Raw genomic sequence first — 20,404 nt, forward strand, 5'->3', positions numbered from 1 at the left:
GCTATGGTCAAATGTAATTTCCAGTATGCCTCTGACAATAGTTTCTGATTAACTTTAGTTATCTGTGCACCTGGACCCATTGTCCTAAGCACCCTCTTAATCAGACATTAACACCTTTTAGCTAATCATGATTCAATCAGGACTACTTAAAACCATCTTTTTGGGCAATATGAAACAGTGTGCCTTCACTCAGGGTCTATCTGCATTCACATGCCAGTCAGATTGATATAATTTCCCATAGGCCTTTGCTGACATCAGTTATGCCAACTGAAAATGCTGAATACCAGCAATAGCTATGCTGACAGTCTTCTCCTCAATCCTCCCAGTGAGGGGCAAGGGAAGAGCCAGGGAGGATCGTATCCAGAGGACAAACAACTGGCTACACGGATGGTGCAAGGAGATGAACTTCGGATTCCTGAACCATGGAGAGGCGCTGCAAGGACTACAGGGACCAGACGGGCTCCACCTGACCAGAAGGGGAAAGAATGTCTTTGGACACCGACTAGCCCGCCTTCTTCATAGGGCTTTAAATTAGGTAAGTTGGGGGAGGGTACCCACTCACGTACTGGCGTGAGTAACCAACCTGGTGAGGTAAGTTACCAATCCATTTCTGAGTCTGAGGTAAGTGCACACTACATTTCTGAGTCTGAGGTAAGTACACATTGCAAACAGTACTATAGGAGTTGAATTAATTCAAGCGGGAAAATCTCCACAGAGACATAGCAAACATAAGGTATGGAGGGCTATGTACGTTAATGCCCAAAGTTTGGGCAATAAAATTCTGGAATTGGAAACGGAAATGAGGAACGCCGACCTAGATATGGTGGCAATATCCGAGACTTGGTTCACAGACTCCCATGGGTGGGATATGGCTATACCGGGATACAACTTACTCTGTCGAAACAGAGAGGGCAAAATGGGAGGAGGGGTAGCACTATACACTAAAGAGGACATCAAAGTTACCAAAATCGCAGATGTTAAGTACACTGGGGAATCCCTCTGGGTGAATTTGGCTAAGAGGAGGGACAAATGCCTGTATCTTGGTGTAGTATACAGACCTTCAAGACAACAGGATGACATGGATATAGAATTAATTGAAGACATAGAGAATATCACTTTGCGTGGAGACACAGTATTGTTAAGCAACTTCAATATGCCTGATGTGGATTGGACAGACTTTCCATTACGACCAGCGGCAGCAGAAAGCTATAAACTTCTATAAAGGGAGCAAGACTCAGACAAATGGTATTAGAGTCCACTAGGGATCAGGCGATACTGAACCTGATACTAACCAACGGAGAAAGTATCACAGAGGTCTTGGTAGGCGATACGTTGGCCTCCAGTGACCACAACATGGTATGGTTCAACCTCAGGAGAGGTTTCACTAAATCAAACACATCAACCAAGGTCCTCAACTTTAAGGGCACCAACTTCAAAAGCATGGGAGATTTTGTCCATCGGGCACTGCAAAACCAAGCCAAAACAGACAATGTAGAGGCAATGTGGTCAACTCTGAAATCAACCATACACGAAGCAACCAACCGCTACATAAAATCAGTAAGTAAACGGCGAAGAAACGGTGGACCACAGTGGTTCTCTGCGGAGATCTCAGACCTCCTAAAAAAAGAAGAAAAGAGCATTCATCGTCTACAAACAATCAAGGAAGCAAGCATCTAAGGAGGACTATCTGGCTAAGTCAAAGGCAGTCAAACCAGCAGAGAGGCCAAACTCCGTATGGAGGAGAATCTAGCGAAAAACATCAAGAAGGGCAATAAATCCTTCTTCAGGTATATTAGTGACAGAAAAAGAAACACAGATGGGATAGTACGCCTTAGGAAACCCGACGGGAACTATGTAGAATCGGACTCTGATAAAGCCAAACTTTTAAATGAATACTTCTCCTCAGTCTTCACTTGCGAGGCGCCGGGATCCGGCACTCAGCTGCAAACTAGGGAAAGCTCGGAAGATCAGTTTCGAAATGTCGAGTTTACGCCCAGCAGTGTCTACTATGAGCTATCAAGACTCAAGGTGAACAAAGCCATGGGACCGGACAAACTACACCCCAGGGTGCTCAGGGAGTTGAGGGACATCCTGGCGGAACTGTTATCCGCACTCTTCAATCTTTCCCTAAGTACAGGAAGAGTCCCGTAGGACTGGAAAACGGCTAACGTCATCCCACTCCACAAAAAGGGATGCAGGACGGAGACTGTGAACTACAGACCGGTGAGTCTCACATCGATAGTGAGTAAACTTATGGAAACACTACGATACGATCCTGAACGAGGAGAATCTACGAGATCCCCATCAACATGGATTTACAAAGGGAAGGTCCTGCCAATCAAATCTGATCAGCTTCTTTGACTGGGTAACAAGAAAGCTTGATATAGGGGAGTCCCTGGATGTCGTGTACTTGAACTTCAGCAAGGCGTTCGATAGCGTCCCACACCGCAGGTTATTGAGTAAGATGAGTTTGATGGGATTAGGTGAAACATTAACTGCATGGGTTAAGGACTGGCTTAGAGGTAGGCTTCAGAGGGTAGTGGTAAACGGTACCCTCTCCGAAACGACGGAGGTGATCAGCGGAGTGCCGCAGGGCTCGGTCTTTGGCCCAATCCTGTTTAACATCTTCGTAAGAGACTTGGCAGAGGGGCTTCGTGGTAAAATTACATTATTCGCCGTTGACGCCAAACTATGCAACATAGTAGGCAAAAGCACAGTGCCTGACAGTATGACGCAGGACCTACTCCTACTGGAGAATTGGTCAAAGACTTGGCAACTAAGTTTCAATGCCAAGAAATGTAAGGTCATGCACCTTGGCAGCAAAAATCCATGCAGGATTTACACCCTAAATGGTGAGACCCTAGCAAGGACTGTAGCAGAACGAGACTTGAGAGTGATCATTAGTGAAGACATGAAGACTGCCAACCAAGGCTAGACAAATCATGGGTTGTATCCGTAGAACCTTCATCAGCAGTAAGCCCGAGGTCATAATGCCATTGTACAGATCCATGGTAAGACCCCTTCTGAAATACTGTGTACAATTCTGGAGGCCGCATTACCAAAAAGATGTGCTGAGAGTTGAGTCGGTTCAGCGAATGGCCACCAGGATGGTCTCGGGACTCAAGGATCTCTCATATGAGGAACGGCTGGGTAAGTTGCAGCTATACTCACTCGAGGAACACAGAGAGAGGGTAGACATGATCGAGACGTTCAAATATGTCACGGACCGTATCAAGGTGGAAGAAGATATTTTTTTTCTTAAAGGGCCCACAGCGACAAGAGGGCATCCATTGAAAATCAGTGGGGGGGAAATTTCATGGTGACACCAGAAAATATTTCTTCACCGAAAGGGTGGTTGATCGCTGGAATAATATTCCACTACAGATATTTGAGGCCAGCAGCATGCCAGATTTTAAGAAAAAATGGGACAGGCATGTGGGATCACTTCATGGAGGAAGCTAGGGGGTGGGCCATCAGAGTGAGCAGACTAGGTGGGCCATGGCCCTTTTCTGCTGTCATTTTCTATGTTTCTATGAGTCGCCATACAACATATCACCAGTAATTGGAAAAATTACAGTAGACTTAACTATACCCTCTGGTGGAATTCGTTGTGCCACATTTACAAAATGGAAAGAATAATTGCCATACAAAGAGGGAATTATAATAATTTTAAAAAGATTTGGGGGCCACTGACAAATTATTGCAAGAATTAGACACCATTTTCCACTGAAAGTACATTTATACATGGGGGAGGGGGATGGTATAAAGTTCTATTAAAGGTTTAATTAATAGATAAATATATAATATTTACACAATATTTTTGATTAAAATATTTGTGGGAAGGGTGGGTGGGGAGGGTAAAAATTTATGTATTTAAGATGATATTAGGAAGAAATTCAAGTGATGTATACAAGTTTTAACTGATATAATATTGTATACTTGATGTAAGATGGGAAAATGAATAAAGTAAATGAAAAAAATAAAATAAAAGCACTTGAGTTCAGTGCTACTGACTGTGGGTCCCACTTGCCTCTTTTGTACTGATACTTTGGAAGAAAGGCAGGAGAGGAGAGAGATGATAAAGATGCACAGGAGATGAGTCTCCTTCAACTGAAAGGAAGCTCTGGAAGGAGGGGACATAAAGTCACTCTATGAAAAATTAGCTAAAGTCAAAACAAACACAAGATCTTTCTCATTACCCTGGTTTACAGAAAACCTGAGAGAACAAAAACAGAAAGTCAGGCAAGCTGAAAAAACCTGGTGCAAAACACACAGCGCTGAGGATAAAGCTACCTTTTGAAAGAATACAAACTAGTGGTACTCGAAACAAAAAAGGCACACTTCACAAACCTAATATCCAAGATCCCGGGAGGAAGTGATGTCATCTTGCCGAATGGCTGCTTAACGCAGGAGCTCCGTTGGGGCTTTTGCATATTTTTATGCTTTGAGCTTCCAGAGTGCGTTCTTTGCTACTCTATTGAGTTTGGGGTGCTCCTCTTATCATGGCGACTCGCAAATGCCTTGATAAATTCAAATTTTTTAGCGAGGCGGTGGACAAATCGAGCTCTGAGGTGGCTGGTGGTTTGGTGGAGGGAAAAAAAAAGATGGCGGCCAGCCTCTCGACACATTCAGAGTCCGAAGATGAGGGCATTCCGGATCAGAGGGGGGAGGCTGGCGAGGCGCCTCAGAAATCCATGACTGAATGGTTTCAAGAATTAAAGGCTGAGATCATCAGAGTGCGGGGTGATGTTAAGGCGGTGGTAGCGGAGCTTAGTTCAGAGGTCAGTGAGCTGGGAGCCCGGGTATCGGCTTCGGAAGATCATGTGGCGACGCTTTCTACCGCCGTGTCTGCTAATAAAGATAACACAGATCGCCTTTCTACTGAGCTCCGAGATCTTCAGAATCAGGTCGAAGACCTCGAGAATCGCTCGCGGCGCTGTAACTTGCGCTTTAAGGGAATCCCTGAGAGTGAGCCTTATCGGGACTGCAAAACAGTTGTGCGTGACTTTTGTGCACATTTGCTGTGTGCTGATGGCGCTGAGGTGCCTGCTTCTATTGTGCTTGTGCGAGCCCATCGCAGTTTGGGGGCAGTGCGTGGCCAGGGTACCCGCGATATCATCGCTTTCTTTGGGGAGTTTGCCTTGAAAGAACGTATTTTGTTGGCTGGCCGCCGACAAGCTACTCTCCGTCGAACAAGAAAAGGACCTGGGTGAACTGATAGATAGGACCCTGAAACCGTCGGCACAATGCGCAGCAGCGGCAAAGAAAACAAATAGAATGTTAGGCATGATAAAGAAAGGAATCACGAGTAGATCGGAGAAAGTTATAATGCCGCTTTATAGGGCAATGGTCAGACCACACTTGGAATACTGTGTCCAACATTGGTCTCCCAACCTAAAGAAGGATATAAAACTGCTGGAGAGGGTGCAGAGACGAGCAACGAAGCTAATAAAAGGTATGGAGAACTTGGAATACAAGGAACGACTTAAGAGACTGGGATTGTTCTCCCTTGAGAAAAGGAGACTGCCAGGGGATATGATCGAGACTTTCAAAATAGTGAAAGGAATCGACAAAATAGAGCAGGAAAAAAAATGATTTACAATGTCCAATGTGACATGGACAAGAGGACATGGACTGATGCTAAGGGGGGACAAGTTCAGGACAAATATCAGGAAGTTCTGCTTCACACAACGAGTGGAATGCTCTCCCAGAGGAGGTTATTGCGGAATCCACCGTTCTAGGATTTAAAAGCAAACTAGATGCACATCTCTTTACGAGAGGTATAGAGGGATGTGGGTGACTAAAATTATGCCAGGTTTACACCTGGCTGGGCCTCTGCGTGTGCAGATCGCCGGACTTGATGGACTGAAGGTCTGATCCGGAGATGGCAGTTCTTATGTTAGAAAAAGTTGGGGGAGGGAATGAGGTCTGGAGGAGAGGAAGCATACAGGCTGAAAGAAAGGAAAAAAGATTGGATGCACAGTCAGAAGAAGAAAGTGCAACTAGAGACTCATGAAATCACCAGACAACAAAGGTAGGAAAAATGATTTTATTTTCAATTTAGTGATCAAAATGTGTCCGTTTTGAGAATTTATATCTGCTGTCTATATTTTGCACTATGGCCCCCTTTTACTAAACCGCAATAGCGGTTTTTAGCACAGGGAGCCTATGAGGGTCAAGAGCAGCGCTGGGCATTCCCTGCGCTAAAAACTGCTATCGTGGTTTAGTAAAAACGGAGGGGGTTTATTTGTCTATTTTTGTATGGTTGTTACTGAGGTGACAGTGCATAGAGTCATCTGCCTTGACCTCTTTGAAAAAATCCCGGAATATAAATGATAATTAACATTTCCTCTGCGTACAGTGTGTTTTGTGGTTTTTTAAAATTTTATTGTTGGTAGATCATTTTGACTTGGTCATTTTAAAAGTAGCTTACAAGCCCAAAAAGTGGGTACCCCTGCTCTATATGGCTTCAAACCAGTATCCTTTGATGACCTTAAAGGTACAGTAGTCTCCCTACACCCCACAACTTCTTGGACCCGTGCCCATCCACCACACTGCTAGCTACCAATGACTCATTCCTGAACTCCATTTTACCCCTAATTAACGAGCCCCTACAATCGGGCATAATACCTCAGTGCTGGATCTGCCGTAGTAAGACCACTCCTGAAAATACCCCACATGGATCTGGACAATTCAAGCAGCTATAGACCAGTCTCAAACCTCCCATTTGTCTCAAAGTACTAGAAAAGGTCGTACTCACACAGCTGCGAGACTTCATAGAAACTATCACCACCCTCTCCAATTTCCAATCAGGAAGTACCACAGCACAGAAACGGTACTTCTAGACATTGTAGATGAGTGCTGCCTTTGATACTATTGAGCACTCACTTCTCCTATCCAGACTACACTCCATTGGAATCCGTGATGTCGCACTAGCATGGTTTTCCTCTTTAAAAGAAAGATTTCAGAAAGTACAAATAGCCTCCACCTCCTTCTACTACCTCCACTAACTGAGAAGAATCAAACCTTACATCTCCAAACCTGACCTAGCCCAACTCCTCTACGCCTATGTTTTCTCCAGGATGGATTACTGTAACTCCCTATTTAATGAAATGGCCAAAAAAGATCTCAAACGCCTCCAGTGCGTACAAAATGCAGCAATCTGCATCCTACACAACCTCAACTACCATGACCCCATCTCCCCAGCCCTCCGCGCAGAGCACTGGCTCCGAATCAACCAACGCTGTGCTTTCAAGGCCCTGGTGATAGCACATAAAAGAATCTACGCCAGCATACATAGGATCCAAGTACACCCCCACCCGCCTCCTCCACTCTGAAACTGAGAAACGCCTATGAATCCCCCCCGGAAGGTCTCTCCTGTCAGAAACCGCCCGCAAACGCTCCTACAGCCACTTCATCTCCCATCTCTGGAACCAACTTCCCCCACAAATCAGACTACAGAACTCTCTGATGACCTTCCAGAAAGCAGTAAAGACCCTCCTCTTCAATTGAAATTCTAACTGCAAACTACCCCTTGACCCCCTTATATTCCCCCTCCTTGCTGCACTCTTCACTCTCCTCTACTTAAGTTGCTGTATAGTCTTGTACTGTCCAAAATGTTTTCCATTGTGAATGTTGGCTTGTAACCCGTTCTGAGCTACTGGGAGGACGGGATAGAAATCGAAATAAATAAATAAATACTACTAGGACCCTCCTTACCAGAACCAAAAGCTCTCTGCTACGGAGTACCCCAGGGTGCACTGCTATCCCCACTCCTCTTCAACCTGTAAGTCAAACCAGTACTTGACATTGCAGAAAAATATCAAATCAAGATTCACTCTTATGCAGACAACATACAGCTCTACCTCTCCCTAGGTCAACATCAAGACGCACAAATAAAAAAATTTCATTGCTGCCTAATTGAAATAAAGAACTGGATGACTGCACACAAACTACAGCTCAATGCATCAAATCCCGAACTTCTCTGGATTCACAAGGATTCCTGCACATACTCCCACCCATCCCTCTCCTGGGGAAATGACACCCTTACAGCCAAAGACAACTTCTGCAGCCTGGGAGTGATTCTTGACTCTAATCTGTCGCTCTCAGATCATGTATCAAAATTAGTGTCTTTGTGTTTCTATTACCTACGCCAGCTAAAGTGCATCCTTGTTTACTTCTCATAATTTGAGGTTGAGGGGTGGTAGATTCAAAGGCAATGTTAGGAAATTCTACTTTACGGAGAGGGTGGTGGATGCCTGGAATGCGCTCCCGAGAGAGGTGGTGGAGAGTAAAACTGTGACTGAGTTCAAAGAAGCGTGGGATGAACCCTGAGGATTTAGAATCAGAAAATAAGATTAAATATTGAACTAAGGCCAGTACGGGGCAGACTTGCACGGTCTGTGTCTGTGTATGGCCGTTTGGTGGAGGATGGGCTGGGGAGGGCTTCAATGGCTGGGAGGGTGTAGATGGGCTGCAGTAAGTCTTAACAGAGATTTCGGCAGTTGGAACCCAAGCACAGTACCGAGTAGAGCTTTGGATTCTTGCCCAGAAATAGCTAAGAAGAAAAAATTAAAAAATTTAAATTGAATCAGGTTGGGGAGACTGGATGGACCATTCGGGTCTTTATCTGCCGTCATCTACTATGTTACTATATTAGAGAATGATTCTGCTCAGCTACTATATGCATTTGTGTTATCCCGCTTAGACTATTGCAACATGCTACTAGTAGGCTTACCCGCAAAAACCGTCTCCCATCTCCAAGGTGTGCAAAACGCTGCAATCCAACTCCTGAAAAACCTGGGCTTCCACGAGGCCAAAAACTTCAAACCCTTTTTTAGATATGTTAAAGGGAAGAAACCTGCAAAAGAGATAGTGAGCCCTCTCGATGACCAAGGAAGAAAAGGATAGAAACATAGAAAGTGACGGCAGATAAGGGCAAACAGATTGCAGACAGATTAAATTCCTTCTTTGCTTCTGTCTTTACCAAGGAAGATGCCAGATCAATACCCGAAACAGTGAAAGTTTTCAAGGGGGAAATAGATGAGAGCCTCACCACAGTGAAGGTGGATCTGGACCAGATATACTATCAGACTGACAAACTAAAAAGTGACAAATCCCCTGGCCCAGATGGAATTCACCCAAGAGTATTAAAGGAACTAAAGATGGAAATTGGAGAACTACTGCAATCCCTCGCTAACATATCAATTAGAACCGGATGGATACCAGAAGACTGGAAGATAGCGAACGTCATCCCAATCTTCAAAAATGGATTAAGGGGAGAACCGGGAAATTATAGACCTGTGAGTCTCACATCGGTCCCTGGGAAATGGTTGAGGCTTTGATTAAAGACAGCATAGTACAGCATCTGGATAACCATGACCTGCTGAGAGGTAGTCAGCATGGCTTTAGGAAAGGGAAGTCGTGCTTGACAAACTTACTTCAATTTTTCGAGGGAGTGAACAAACAAGTCGATAGCGGAGAACCGGTGAACATAATATACTTGGACTTCCAGAAAACGTTTGACAAAGTACCTCATGCGAGACTTCTCAAAAAACTACAAAGTCATGGAATAGTAGGGGATATACTAAGATGGATAGGAAAATGGCTGGAAAACAGAAGACAGAGAGTGGGCATAAATGGGAAGTACTCAGACTGGAAGAAAGTAACTAGCGGTGTGCCTTAGGGCTCGGTTCTTGGGCCTATCTTATTCAATATCTTCGTAAATGACCTGGAAGAAGAAACAACCAGTGTTATCATCAAGTTTGCAGATGACACAAAGCTATGCCGGGCAATCAGGTCACAAAAAGACAGCGAGGAACTCCAGAGAGATTTAAAGCAACTTGAAAGATGGGCAGAAAATTGGCAGATGAGTTTTAATGTAGAAAAATGCAAAGTGATGCACCTGGGCAGCAAAAACAAGGAGCATGAGTATAAACTGTTAGGTATAACATTGGGGAAGAGTGAACAAGAGAAAGACCTGGGGGTACTGATAGGACCCTGAAGCCGTCGGCTCAATTTGCAGCAGCGGCAAAGAAAGCTAACAGGATGTTAGGCATGATAAAGAAGGGAATCACGGGTAGATCAAGGCAGGTCACAATGCCGCTTTATAGAGCAATGGTCAGACCACACTTGGAATACTGTGTCCAACACTGGTCTCCATACCTGAAGAGGGATATAACTCTGCTGGAGAGGGTGCAGAGGCGAGCGACGAAACTAGTAAAAGGTATGGAGAACTTGAGCTACAAAGAACGCCTCGGAAAACTGGGATTATTCACCCTTGAGAAGAGAAGACTAAGAGGGGATCTGATAGAGACTTTTAAATTACTAAAAGGAATCGACAAAATGGAGCAAGCTCACTCACCAGCAGAGGGAAAGGATGGTGAGCAAGAAACAGCGTTATTCACATTGGCAAATGTGACTCAGACTCGGACCAGAGGTCATGGCCTGAAGCTGAGAGGGGACACGGCCAGGACAAATGTCAGAAAGTTCTGCTTCACACAGCGAGTGGTGAACACCCTGAAGAGATGGTGGAGAAAACCACCATTCTAGGATTTAAGAAAAAATTTGACACACATCTTGCAGGACACATTGAGGGATACGAGTGACTAAGGTATTCGCCAGGGTACGCCTGGCTTAGCCTCCGCATGTGCGGATCACCGGACTAGATGGACCCCAGGTCTGATCTGGTGCAGGCATTTCTTATGTTCTGATGTTCTTATGACCACGTCAACCCTACACTAAGATCCGTGCACCGGCTGCCTATCAAGTTTCAAGTTTATTAAATTTTTGATTGATCGCTTTGTCATATTTTCAAAGCGATGAACATTAATACAAAGTAATAAAAGTGGATACAAAATTACCTTATTAAAAAAATAAAATTAAAATTACATATAATCTAAAACATTAATTATCCATAATCAATAAATTTATACTATATACATACTTGACATGACATGAATAAAAGGGAAAAGGGATAAGAAATACAAAATTCAATAAAAAGAGAGGTAGGGTCAAAACATGAGGTTAGGAATTAAGATTAATGCATCATTGTGTTCTTGTTTATAAGTACTTAATCGTAAGCGTCTTTATAAAGGAACGTTTTTAGGTTGATCTTAAATTTATCAATATCTTGTTCAGAAAATGATGCACCTTTAAAGCCCTGGTTCTAGCTTTCAAGACATTCCACAAGATGACACCAAGCTACACAGCATCAAAACTACAAATTTATGTCCCCAACTGATCACTGAGATCCCAAGCAGAAAAACAGCTAGCCATTCCACCCGGTCGCTCTTATTCCCATTTCATACCCAGATTATGGCACACCATCCCCCCATCTGTCAGATCTTTAAACAGTCTATGGAACTTCAGGAAAGCTGTGAAAACCTTCCTCTCCTTAGCTTACATCTGCATCTCTGACTGGACCAAAAACCCACCACACTTCAATGATGCACAAACTTACAAAGCTATTTTACCTATATTAGACTATGTCCATAGGGGAGATGATGTAATTTAAACCACCATAGACTATGTCTTCTCGGAGCATACTGCAATTTTTAAAACCCCCTATGTCCACTGTCTATATCTCCAAATCTCTATGTTATGACTATACTGTAAAAACTGAAATTTATACCTCTATGTACCCCAAGTTTGTTTTTCACACCAAAGTTTGTCTTACTTATACTGTGAATGTAATCTTGTAGCCCGTTCTGGGCTCCTTTGGGAGGACGGGCTAAATAAATGAATGAATAAATAAGAATAGCCTAACTGGGTCAGACCAATGGTCCATCAAGCCCAGTAGTCCATTCTCACGGTGGCCAATCCAGGTCACTAGTATCAGGCCAAAAGCCAAGGAGTAGCAATATTCCATGCTACCGATCCAGGGCAAGCAGTGGCTTTCTCAAAAACAGACTATAACAAGATAAGAATAGCCTTACTCAGAAGTAACCTCAGGAAATACTTCTTAGTGGAAAGTAACGAAGATGAAAACTGTAGCTGAAATTAAGAAAGGGAGAAGAAGGGATAGCAGATGGAATGGATGGGCAGATTGGATGGTCTTTATCTGCCTTCATTTTCATAGGATGAGTTTATAAAGTCAAGCAGGAGGGGTGGAGGGATATACTGGATGGATTATATGGTACTTCTCTGCCTTCAGTGTTTGCTTCTGGTTTTATAGACCAGGTCATCAACCAAAATGGAGCTTGACTCGGTTAACACTAAATGGTAACATAATACAGAGGAACTAACAAAAATAATCTAAATTAAAAGATAAAAAAGAGTCATTTCCAAAATGTTTAGCAAACTAGAATGTCTTCAGGGCTTAGAAGGGGCCTAAACTTCTGCTTCTATACAAACTGCTCCACTTCCCACGAACAGATCACTCCATATTAATTTTAGAAGAATGGGCTCCTCCTCCATTTTTATTCGTTTATTTATTTATTCATTCCATTTTCTATACCAGAACAGTTTACAGGTATTCAAGCATTTTTCTGTCCTGGTGGGCTCACAATCTATCTAGGGCAATGGGGGGATTAAGTGACTTGCCCAGGGTCATGAGGAGCAGTGTGGGTTTGAACCCACTCAAGATCTCTTTTGGCCTGCCTGATGAAGTGTTAGCTGCTCTCACCTGGAAGTGATGTTCCACATTGCTGTCCGTGTATTTCGGCGTGTGTAGGAAGATTTGCAGGTTCTGACGCAGGTAACATGCTAATAAATGCAGCCAGGGAAGGCAGGATTGTGGGAGCGTGAATTGGAGAAGCTCTGTAGGTGGGCTCCGTGGTGGTTGGATAAACTGCAAGAGAGAAGCAGGATAGGAGATGACCACATCAACTTTTCCAGTCCAAGTGGAGCTGTTTCTGCTCATTTGGGATGGGGGTCCTCACCTCCACATCTGAAGGCGTCAGCTTGCAGTTCCGCACTAGCATGACAGTTATGATGTCAAGCGTTGCCTCATCCAGACGTCTGCGCAGCACCTTAACAAGCTCATCAGTGATCTCAGGGCCTGTAGAGAGAAAATCCTGTTAATCGAGTTAACCTGACCTCCTTCTCCTCCTGGTAACTTATATACTCTCATCACCACTTGTGGATAGCTGTGCTACTCACCAACATTGCAGCAGAAAACGAAACACATTGAGAAAATGTCTATTAGAGGTAAGAACCTAATTTCTCCTTATCTTCAGTGGAAAGCAAAGATACTTACCTGTAGCAGGTGTTCTCCAAGAACATAATCAATGCCTCCGCTGGGTCAGACCTGAGGTCCATCGTGCTCAGCAGTCCGCTCACGCGATGGCCCAACAGGTCCAGGCCCTGTGCAGTAATCCTCTATTTATACCCCTCTATCCCTTTTTCCAGCAGGAAATTGTCCAATCCTTTCTTGAACCCCAGTACCGTACTCTGCCCTATTACACCCTCTGAAAGCGCATTCCAGGTGTCCACCACACGTTGGGTAAAGAAGAACTTCCTAGCATTCGTTTTGAATCTGTCCCCTTTCAACTTTTCCGAATGCCCTTTTGTTCTCTTATTTTTCGAAAGTTCGAAGAATCTGTCCCTCTCTACTCTCTCTATGCCCTTCATGATCTTGTAAGTCTCTATCATATCCCCTCTAAGTCTCCTCTTCTCCAGGGAAAACAGTCCCAGTTTCTTCAATCTCTCAGCATATGAAAGGTTTTCCATACCTTTTTGTTTTGTATATATATTTTTTATTGAATTTTCAATATAATCAAGCATACTTGTACAGAAAGGAAATTCAGCAAGAAAATAAAAGAATAGACATTATAATAAAACATCAAACATTAAATACAAGCTTAAATCTCAACTCAAGTCCTCAAGAGGGATCCAAGGTGGATGATAGGCGAATAATAATAAAGGAAAATTAAGTTACAAAGATATTAACTAGTTGACTGAGATTAATACACCCTTTCTTAAACTTAGCATTCATGTTCCATCTTTCTCCAAACATGAAGTTGAGAGAAAGGTTGTCAGTTGAGTTCAGAAGGTGGTGGTTAACGGTACCCCATCCGAAGCATCGGACGTGATCAGTGGAGTGCCGCAGGGCTCGGTCCTGGGCCCGATTCTATTTAACTTATTCATAAGAGATATGACGCAAGGACTTAGAGGAAGGGTATCACTGTTCGCCGACGATGCCAAACTTTGCAACATAGTAGGCAAAAGCTTATTACCTGATAATATGACACACGACCTACTGTTGCTGGAACAATGGTCAACTACTTGGCAGCTAGGCTTCAATGCTAAAAAATGCAAGATAATGCACCTGGGTAAGAGAAACCCGCGTATAACTTATGTACTAAATGGTGAGACCTTGGTTAGGACCACGGCGGAACGCGACCTAGGGGTGATCATTAGTGAGGACATGAAGGTTGCCAATCAAGTGGAGAAGGCTTCCTCCAGGGCAAGACAAATGATGGGGTGTATCCGCAGAGGTTTCATCAGCAGGAGACCTGAAGTTATGATGCCGTTGTACAGAGCCATGGTTAGGCCTCACTTGGAGTACTGTGTTCAGTTTTGGAGACCACACTACCGAAAGGACGTGCTGAGGATCGAGTCGGTTCAGCAAACGGCCACCAGGATGGTCTTGGGGCTCAAGGATCTCACGTATGAAGAAAGATTAAAAAAATTGCGGCTGTACTCACTTGAGGAAAGAAGAGAACGGGGAGATATGATTGAAACATATAAGTACATCACGGGAAGCATCGAGTCAGAAGATGATATCTTCTGGCTCATGGGACCCTTGACCACCAGAGGGCATCCGCTGAAAATCAGGGGAGGGAAGTTTCATGGCGACTCCAGGAAGTACTTCTTCACCGAAAGAGTAGTGGATCATTGGAACAGACTCCCACTCCAGGTGATAAAGGCCAGCAGCGTGACGGATTTTAAGAGAAAATGGGATACTCACGTGGGATCTTTAAGGGAGTAAATTCAGGGGAGGGGATACTTGGAATGGGCAGACTTGGTGGGCTCCTCCTGTCCAAGTAGTGGCCCTTCACTCCTACCTTCTGTTTCATACCCGTCAACCAGTTTCTGATCCATCTATGTATGTCTCCTTCCACCCCATGGTTCTTCAGTTTCCAAAGTAGGCGTTCATGGGGTACATTGTCAAAGGCTTTTTGGAAATCTAGATATATGATGTCTATGGGGTCTCCTCTGTCCATCCGTTTGTTAATTCCTTCGAAGAAGTGCAATAAGTTTGTTAGGCACGATCTCCCCTTGCAGAAACCATGCTGGCTGGTTATCAGAAGTTTGTTTCTTTCAAAATGTTCATCAATGTTGTCTTTTATCAGTGCTTCTGCCATTTTCCCAGGAACGGAGGTCAGACTCACCGGTCTGTAGTTTCCCGGGTCACCTCTTGATCCTTTTTTAAAGATGGGCGTAATGTTGGCTATCTTCCAATCCTCCGGAATCACACCTGTTTTCAGGGATAGATTGCAAATTTGCTGCAGTAGTTCTGCTATCTCCTCCTTTAGTTCCTTCAGAACCCTTGGATGGATTCTGTCCGGACCTGGGGATTTGTCAGTTTTTAATTTTTCTAGCTGCCTGCGTACGTCTTCAAGGCTCACTTCCATGGATGTTAATTTTTCTGCTTGATCTCCATTGGAGATTTGCTTGGGTTCCGGTATGTTGGATGTGTCTTCATTTGTAAATACAGACAAAAAGAACACGTTAAGTCTTTCTGCTACTTCTTTCTCCTCCTTCACCACTCCCTTCCTGTCTTCATCGTTCAGCGGTCCCACCTCCTCTCTAGCCGGCTGCTTCCCTTTAACATATCTAAAGAACGGTTTGAAATTTCGTGCTTCCTTGGCTAGCCGTTCTTCATACTCTCTTTTGGCTTTTAGAACCACACAGTGACATTCTTTTTGATACTTCCTGTGTTCTTTCCAGTTCCCCTCAGTTTTGTCCTTTGCTGTATCCCATTTGTTATCTTCATTCCACCATGTTTCAGAGACTCCAATGATGTCTATGTCCTCTGAATTGGCCTTGGCTTCTAATTCCTCCATTTTGTTTCTTAGGCTCCTTCCATTAGTATATATGCAATTTAGATCCTGGTGACTTCTTGTCTTCATTTCCTTTCCCTGCGCTTCGGTCTTTAACTTCTTCTCTTGTGCTACAATCCTTCTAACCTCCTCTTCTGGGTTAGTTAACTCCTGTAATTTGCCCATTGTTTCTTTCCAGCCTTTTTTCCCCTTAGTATCTTCACAGGATACCTTCTTCCGAATCGTTGACGCTTAGTCGACTGTCGGCTTTCCTGATGCTGTTTGCTAGAATTCTAGTTCCTGCCGCGCTCAGATGCAGTCCATCTCTCCTGTAGAGCTTGCTCTTGCCCTGGAACGTTGTCCAGCTCCTCACGAAGTGGAATCCTTCTTCCTCACACCATCTCCTCATCTACGCACTTATTGATTGTAGTTCCTACTGCCTTTTCACATCTGCCCTTAGTGGATGACATAATCCACAGAATCCAGTACGCGGACACTACCAAATGTACTGTCACTTTAAACCTTTAGGCATGCGCGCTGGAGACTTCCTGCCCAACATCAGCTCACAGGACCATCAGTTCAGTAACAAAGCAAAGAAACCAACTAGGAGAGGTGGGCAAGTAATGGGCCTGCTCTCCCCAGAGAACACCTGCTACAGGTAAGTATCTTTGCTTTCTCTGAAGATAAGGAGAAATTAGGTTCTTACCTGCTCATTTTCTTTCTTTCAGTCCCTTCAGACCAGCACAGAAACTGATTGGCAATAGTTCACCACGAATGAGGCACAAACTTTTGTCTGTAGTATAAGTGGGCTGTGCAGTCCCAAGTACAATCAGTCTGGCAAATAGCCAAGCAGAACTAAGAAACTAATAACTATGAACTATAAACAGCAATATCACTTCCAGAAGGAGAATAGCAACTAACAGAGAAATACTGTTGGATATTGATTAGAACAAGAACCTTCAAAATGTCCCCACAGCTAGCCAGTTATGCCAGACGAACCAAACGCCACTGTTATTATAATCTCCTTTAACATCCGAGACAAAAAGACACCGCAGAAAAAAACATACTCTTCATGCAAAACACCGAATAACAAATGACAGGGCAGGGGCTGTGCCAGTCTGAAGGGACTAAAATAAAGAAAATGAGCAGGTAAAAACCTAATATACTCCTTCTTTATCATCCCTCCAGACTGGTACAGGAACTAATGGAATGTACCAAAGCAGTACCCATCAAGGGTGGGACCCCTGAAGGGCTGCCATAAGAACACGCTCACTGAGCACCGCATTCCAACGCGCCTGGATGTCCACTCGGTAGTGTCACACAAAGAAATGGAGAGAAGACCAAACCGCAGCCTTACAGATATCCACCGGAGGTACAAGAGAAGACTCATCCCAAGAAGCTGTCTGACCCCGAGTGGAATGAGCCTTGAGAAACTCTTGAACAAGCTTCTTTTTAAGAAGGTATGCCGACGCGATAGCCTCTTTGATTCAGCGCACAATGGTAGCCTTGGAAGCACCGTCCCCTTTATGAGGACCCTCTAAGAGGACAAAAAGATGATCTGACCTCCGGATATCCTGGGTCCTCTGAACATATGAGCGAAGGACCCTACAGACATCCAATTTGTGCAACTGTCTCTTTTCCAAAGAGCCTTCCCTACTACCTAAGACTGGGAGGACCACAGACTGGTTGACATGAAATGGCAAGACACCTTTGGTAGAAAGGAAGGAAACACCCACAGCACGACCCGCTTCCTAGAGAACTCCAGGAAGAGAGGCCTACACGAAAAGGCCTGAAGTTCAGACATGTGTCTTGGGGAAGTAATGGCCACCAGGAAGACAGCCTTAAGAGTAAGGTCCTTCAACGTACAGGAGTCCAGAGGCTCAAAAGGACGATGCAAGAGCACGGAGAGAACCAATTTGAGATCCCAGGTCAGAACACAAGGCTGCACTCAAAAAGCAAAACCACATCTGGAGAAGAGGCCAAACACCGACCATGCAACAAACCACGAAACGTAGCCAAAGCTGCAAGCTAAATCAGGAGGAAGGACCAGGCAAGGCCCAGCTCCAGGCCATCCTGCAAGAACTCCAAGATATGAAGCATAGAAGCGCAAAGGGGAACCACACCACGCGCGGAACACCACTCCTCAAACAGACACCAAACTCGCACATAAGCTTGCAAGGTGGAAAATCTCAGAGAATCCAAGAGGGTGGCGATCCCCTTATCTGAATAACTTTTCTTACTTAGGTGTTCCCTTTCAAGAGCCAAGCCTTAAGATAAAATGAACCATGACTGAACATTGGAATGGGCCCCTGAGCCAGAAGGTCAGGCAAGAGGGGTAGCGGAAGAGGATCTACCACGAGAAGATGAACCAGATCTTCATACCAAGGGTGCATGGGCTAATCTGGAGCCACTAGAATCACTTGGCATGGTGGTGAGCAATGCAAAGAAGGACTCTGCCCACCATCAGCCAAGGGGGAAAAACATACAGGAGGCCGTCCTTTGGCAAAGGCTGTACCCAGAGCATCCAGCCCCCTTAGCTTGGTAATCTCTGTGTTGACTGAAGAACCGCAGCACTTTAGCATTGACAATCAACTGACCTGCACAATCAACTGGAAGGCCATGGAACCAAGACACCACTCGCCAGGATCCAGCATGTGACGACTGAGGAAGTCCACCTGGACATTTTCCACTTCCGATTTGTGAGAAGCTGAGATGTCCAGAAGATGAGTCTTTGCCCAAGCCATGAGCAGAGAAGCCTCCTGTGCCACCAGATGACTCCTGGTTCCCCCATGACGACTGACATAAGTCACTGCCGTGCAATTGTCCAAGAGAACCCAAACCAATTTGCCCTTCAGCAACATCTGGAACGCTAGTAACACCAACTAGATGGCTCTGGTTTCCAGAACATTGATTGACCAGGATGCGCGCTCTGCAGACCAGCTGCCCTGAACCGAGCGATCGAGACATTGAGCTCCCCAACCGAGAAGATTGGTGTCCATGAAAAGCACCGCCCAGGGAGGCTGATCCAGACTCACTCCCTGCACCAGATTGAAAGAGTGTAGCCACCCAGTAGAGACTGCGATGAACTAACCCCCGAGAAGGAATGGGAGAGTCTAGGTCATGCATCTATGCTGACCACTGCCGAAGAAGAGCATGCTGAAGTAGGCGCATGTGAGCCTAAGCCTACCACACCATGTCCAGGAAGGCCATCGACCCCAAGACCTGTAGAAAATCCTGTGACCGAGGACACCAACAATCCATCAAAAAGTGAATCTGTGACTGCAACTTGAACACTCGGGCCTCCAGAAGAAAGGCTCTCCCCGAGCTGGTGTTAAAGAGAACTCCGAGGTACTCCAAGCGCTGAGACGGCGTCAACTGACTTCTGGACAATTTGACCACCCATCCCAGTGACTGTAGGAACTCTACAACTCAAGTAGGCCACCACCAACATAATCTTGGTGAAAGTCAGCGGAGCTGTGGCCAGACCAAATGGAAGCGCACAAAACTGATAGTGCTTTCCCCAAACCGCAAACCAAAGGAAATGCTGATGGGAGGCCGAAATGGGAACATGCAGGTAGGCCTCCGTCAGATCGAGAGCTGAACAGCAAGAATTACAGATTTCAGGGTCTCCATACGAAACTCAAAGCGCCCTGTTGGCACCATTCAGATGCAAAATGGGCAGGAAACACCTCTCTTTCTTGGGCACCATGAAATAAATTGAACACCTGCCGGTGCAAAATTCCTAAGGAGGCACTGGATCCACTGTTTTGAGGTCAAGCTGATGGCGCTAATTGTATTAAGCAGAATATAAGGGGGAGCCCCATAACCAATATGTATTAGATACAATTTTAGTTAAGGCCTTAAAAGACACTAATATTATATAAAAAGATATAGCTGAATAATAGAAATGCTTCAGAGATTGTGACACAGCATAGTATAGACAGCACAACATGCAGAGTACATATTTTTCTGCTACAGAACAAAATATTTTGGTTTAATGTCTGGAACAAGAAGCTGAAGCCATAACATATTTGTTACCTGAAAATAAGCTAAGGGTCAGTACTAACATATTTGTCACTTGTTGAGTTAGGGGAAATGCTAGACTGTAACCATGTAATTCTAGCCTACATAAGTGTATTATCTAGAAAATGAGAAAGTTTTTGTAAACTAGATGTTTGCAATAGAATAGAGCATGTCTACAAGGTCAGTATGTCCTCGGTGAGCATTCTCAACAAGGAGAACTGTTTCAGCAGTTGGTAATGGCACCCACATGAGATGGGGTCATACTGGACTTAGTGCTTACAAACGGGGAAAGTGTTTCTGATGTTACAGTGGGTGATCATCTGGCATCCAGTGATCACTGCATGGTACGGTTTAATATTAAGATGGCTATAGAGAGGGCTCATTCATAAGCAAAG

At 44.6% G+C, this 20,404-nt stretch overlaps 1 protein-coding gene across 4 annotated transcripts in view; it reads right to left on the bottom strand.

Moving 5' to 3' along the window:
* Positions 1–20,404, bottom strand: part of SZT2 (SZT2 subunit of KICSTOR complex) — a 523,775-nt gene that overhangs the window by 175,267 nt on the left and 328,104 nt on the right. For all 4 annotated transcript variants that reach the window (XM_033916162.1, XM_033916160.1, XM_033916161.1 and 1 more), the window contains 2 exons: positions 12,882–13,000; positions 12,626–12,790 (listed from right to left, as the gene is read on the bottom strand). In XM_033916162.1, the coding sequence (XP_033772053.1) occupies positions 12,626–12,790; positions 12,882–13,000 (284 nt within the window). The remainder of the gene's footprint in view (positions 1–12,625; positions 12,791–12,881; positions 13,001–20,404) is intronic.

This window comes from Geotrypetes seraphini, chromosome 12, assembly GCF_902459505.1.
Source record: "Geotrypetes seraphini chromosome 12, aGeoSer1.1, whole genome shotgun sequence".
Taxonomy (NCBI): Eukaryota; Metazoa; Chordata; class Amphibia; order Gymnophiona; family Dermophiidae; genus Geotrypetes; species Geotrypetes seraphini.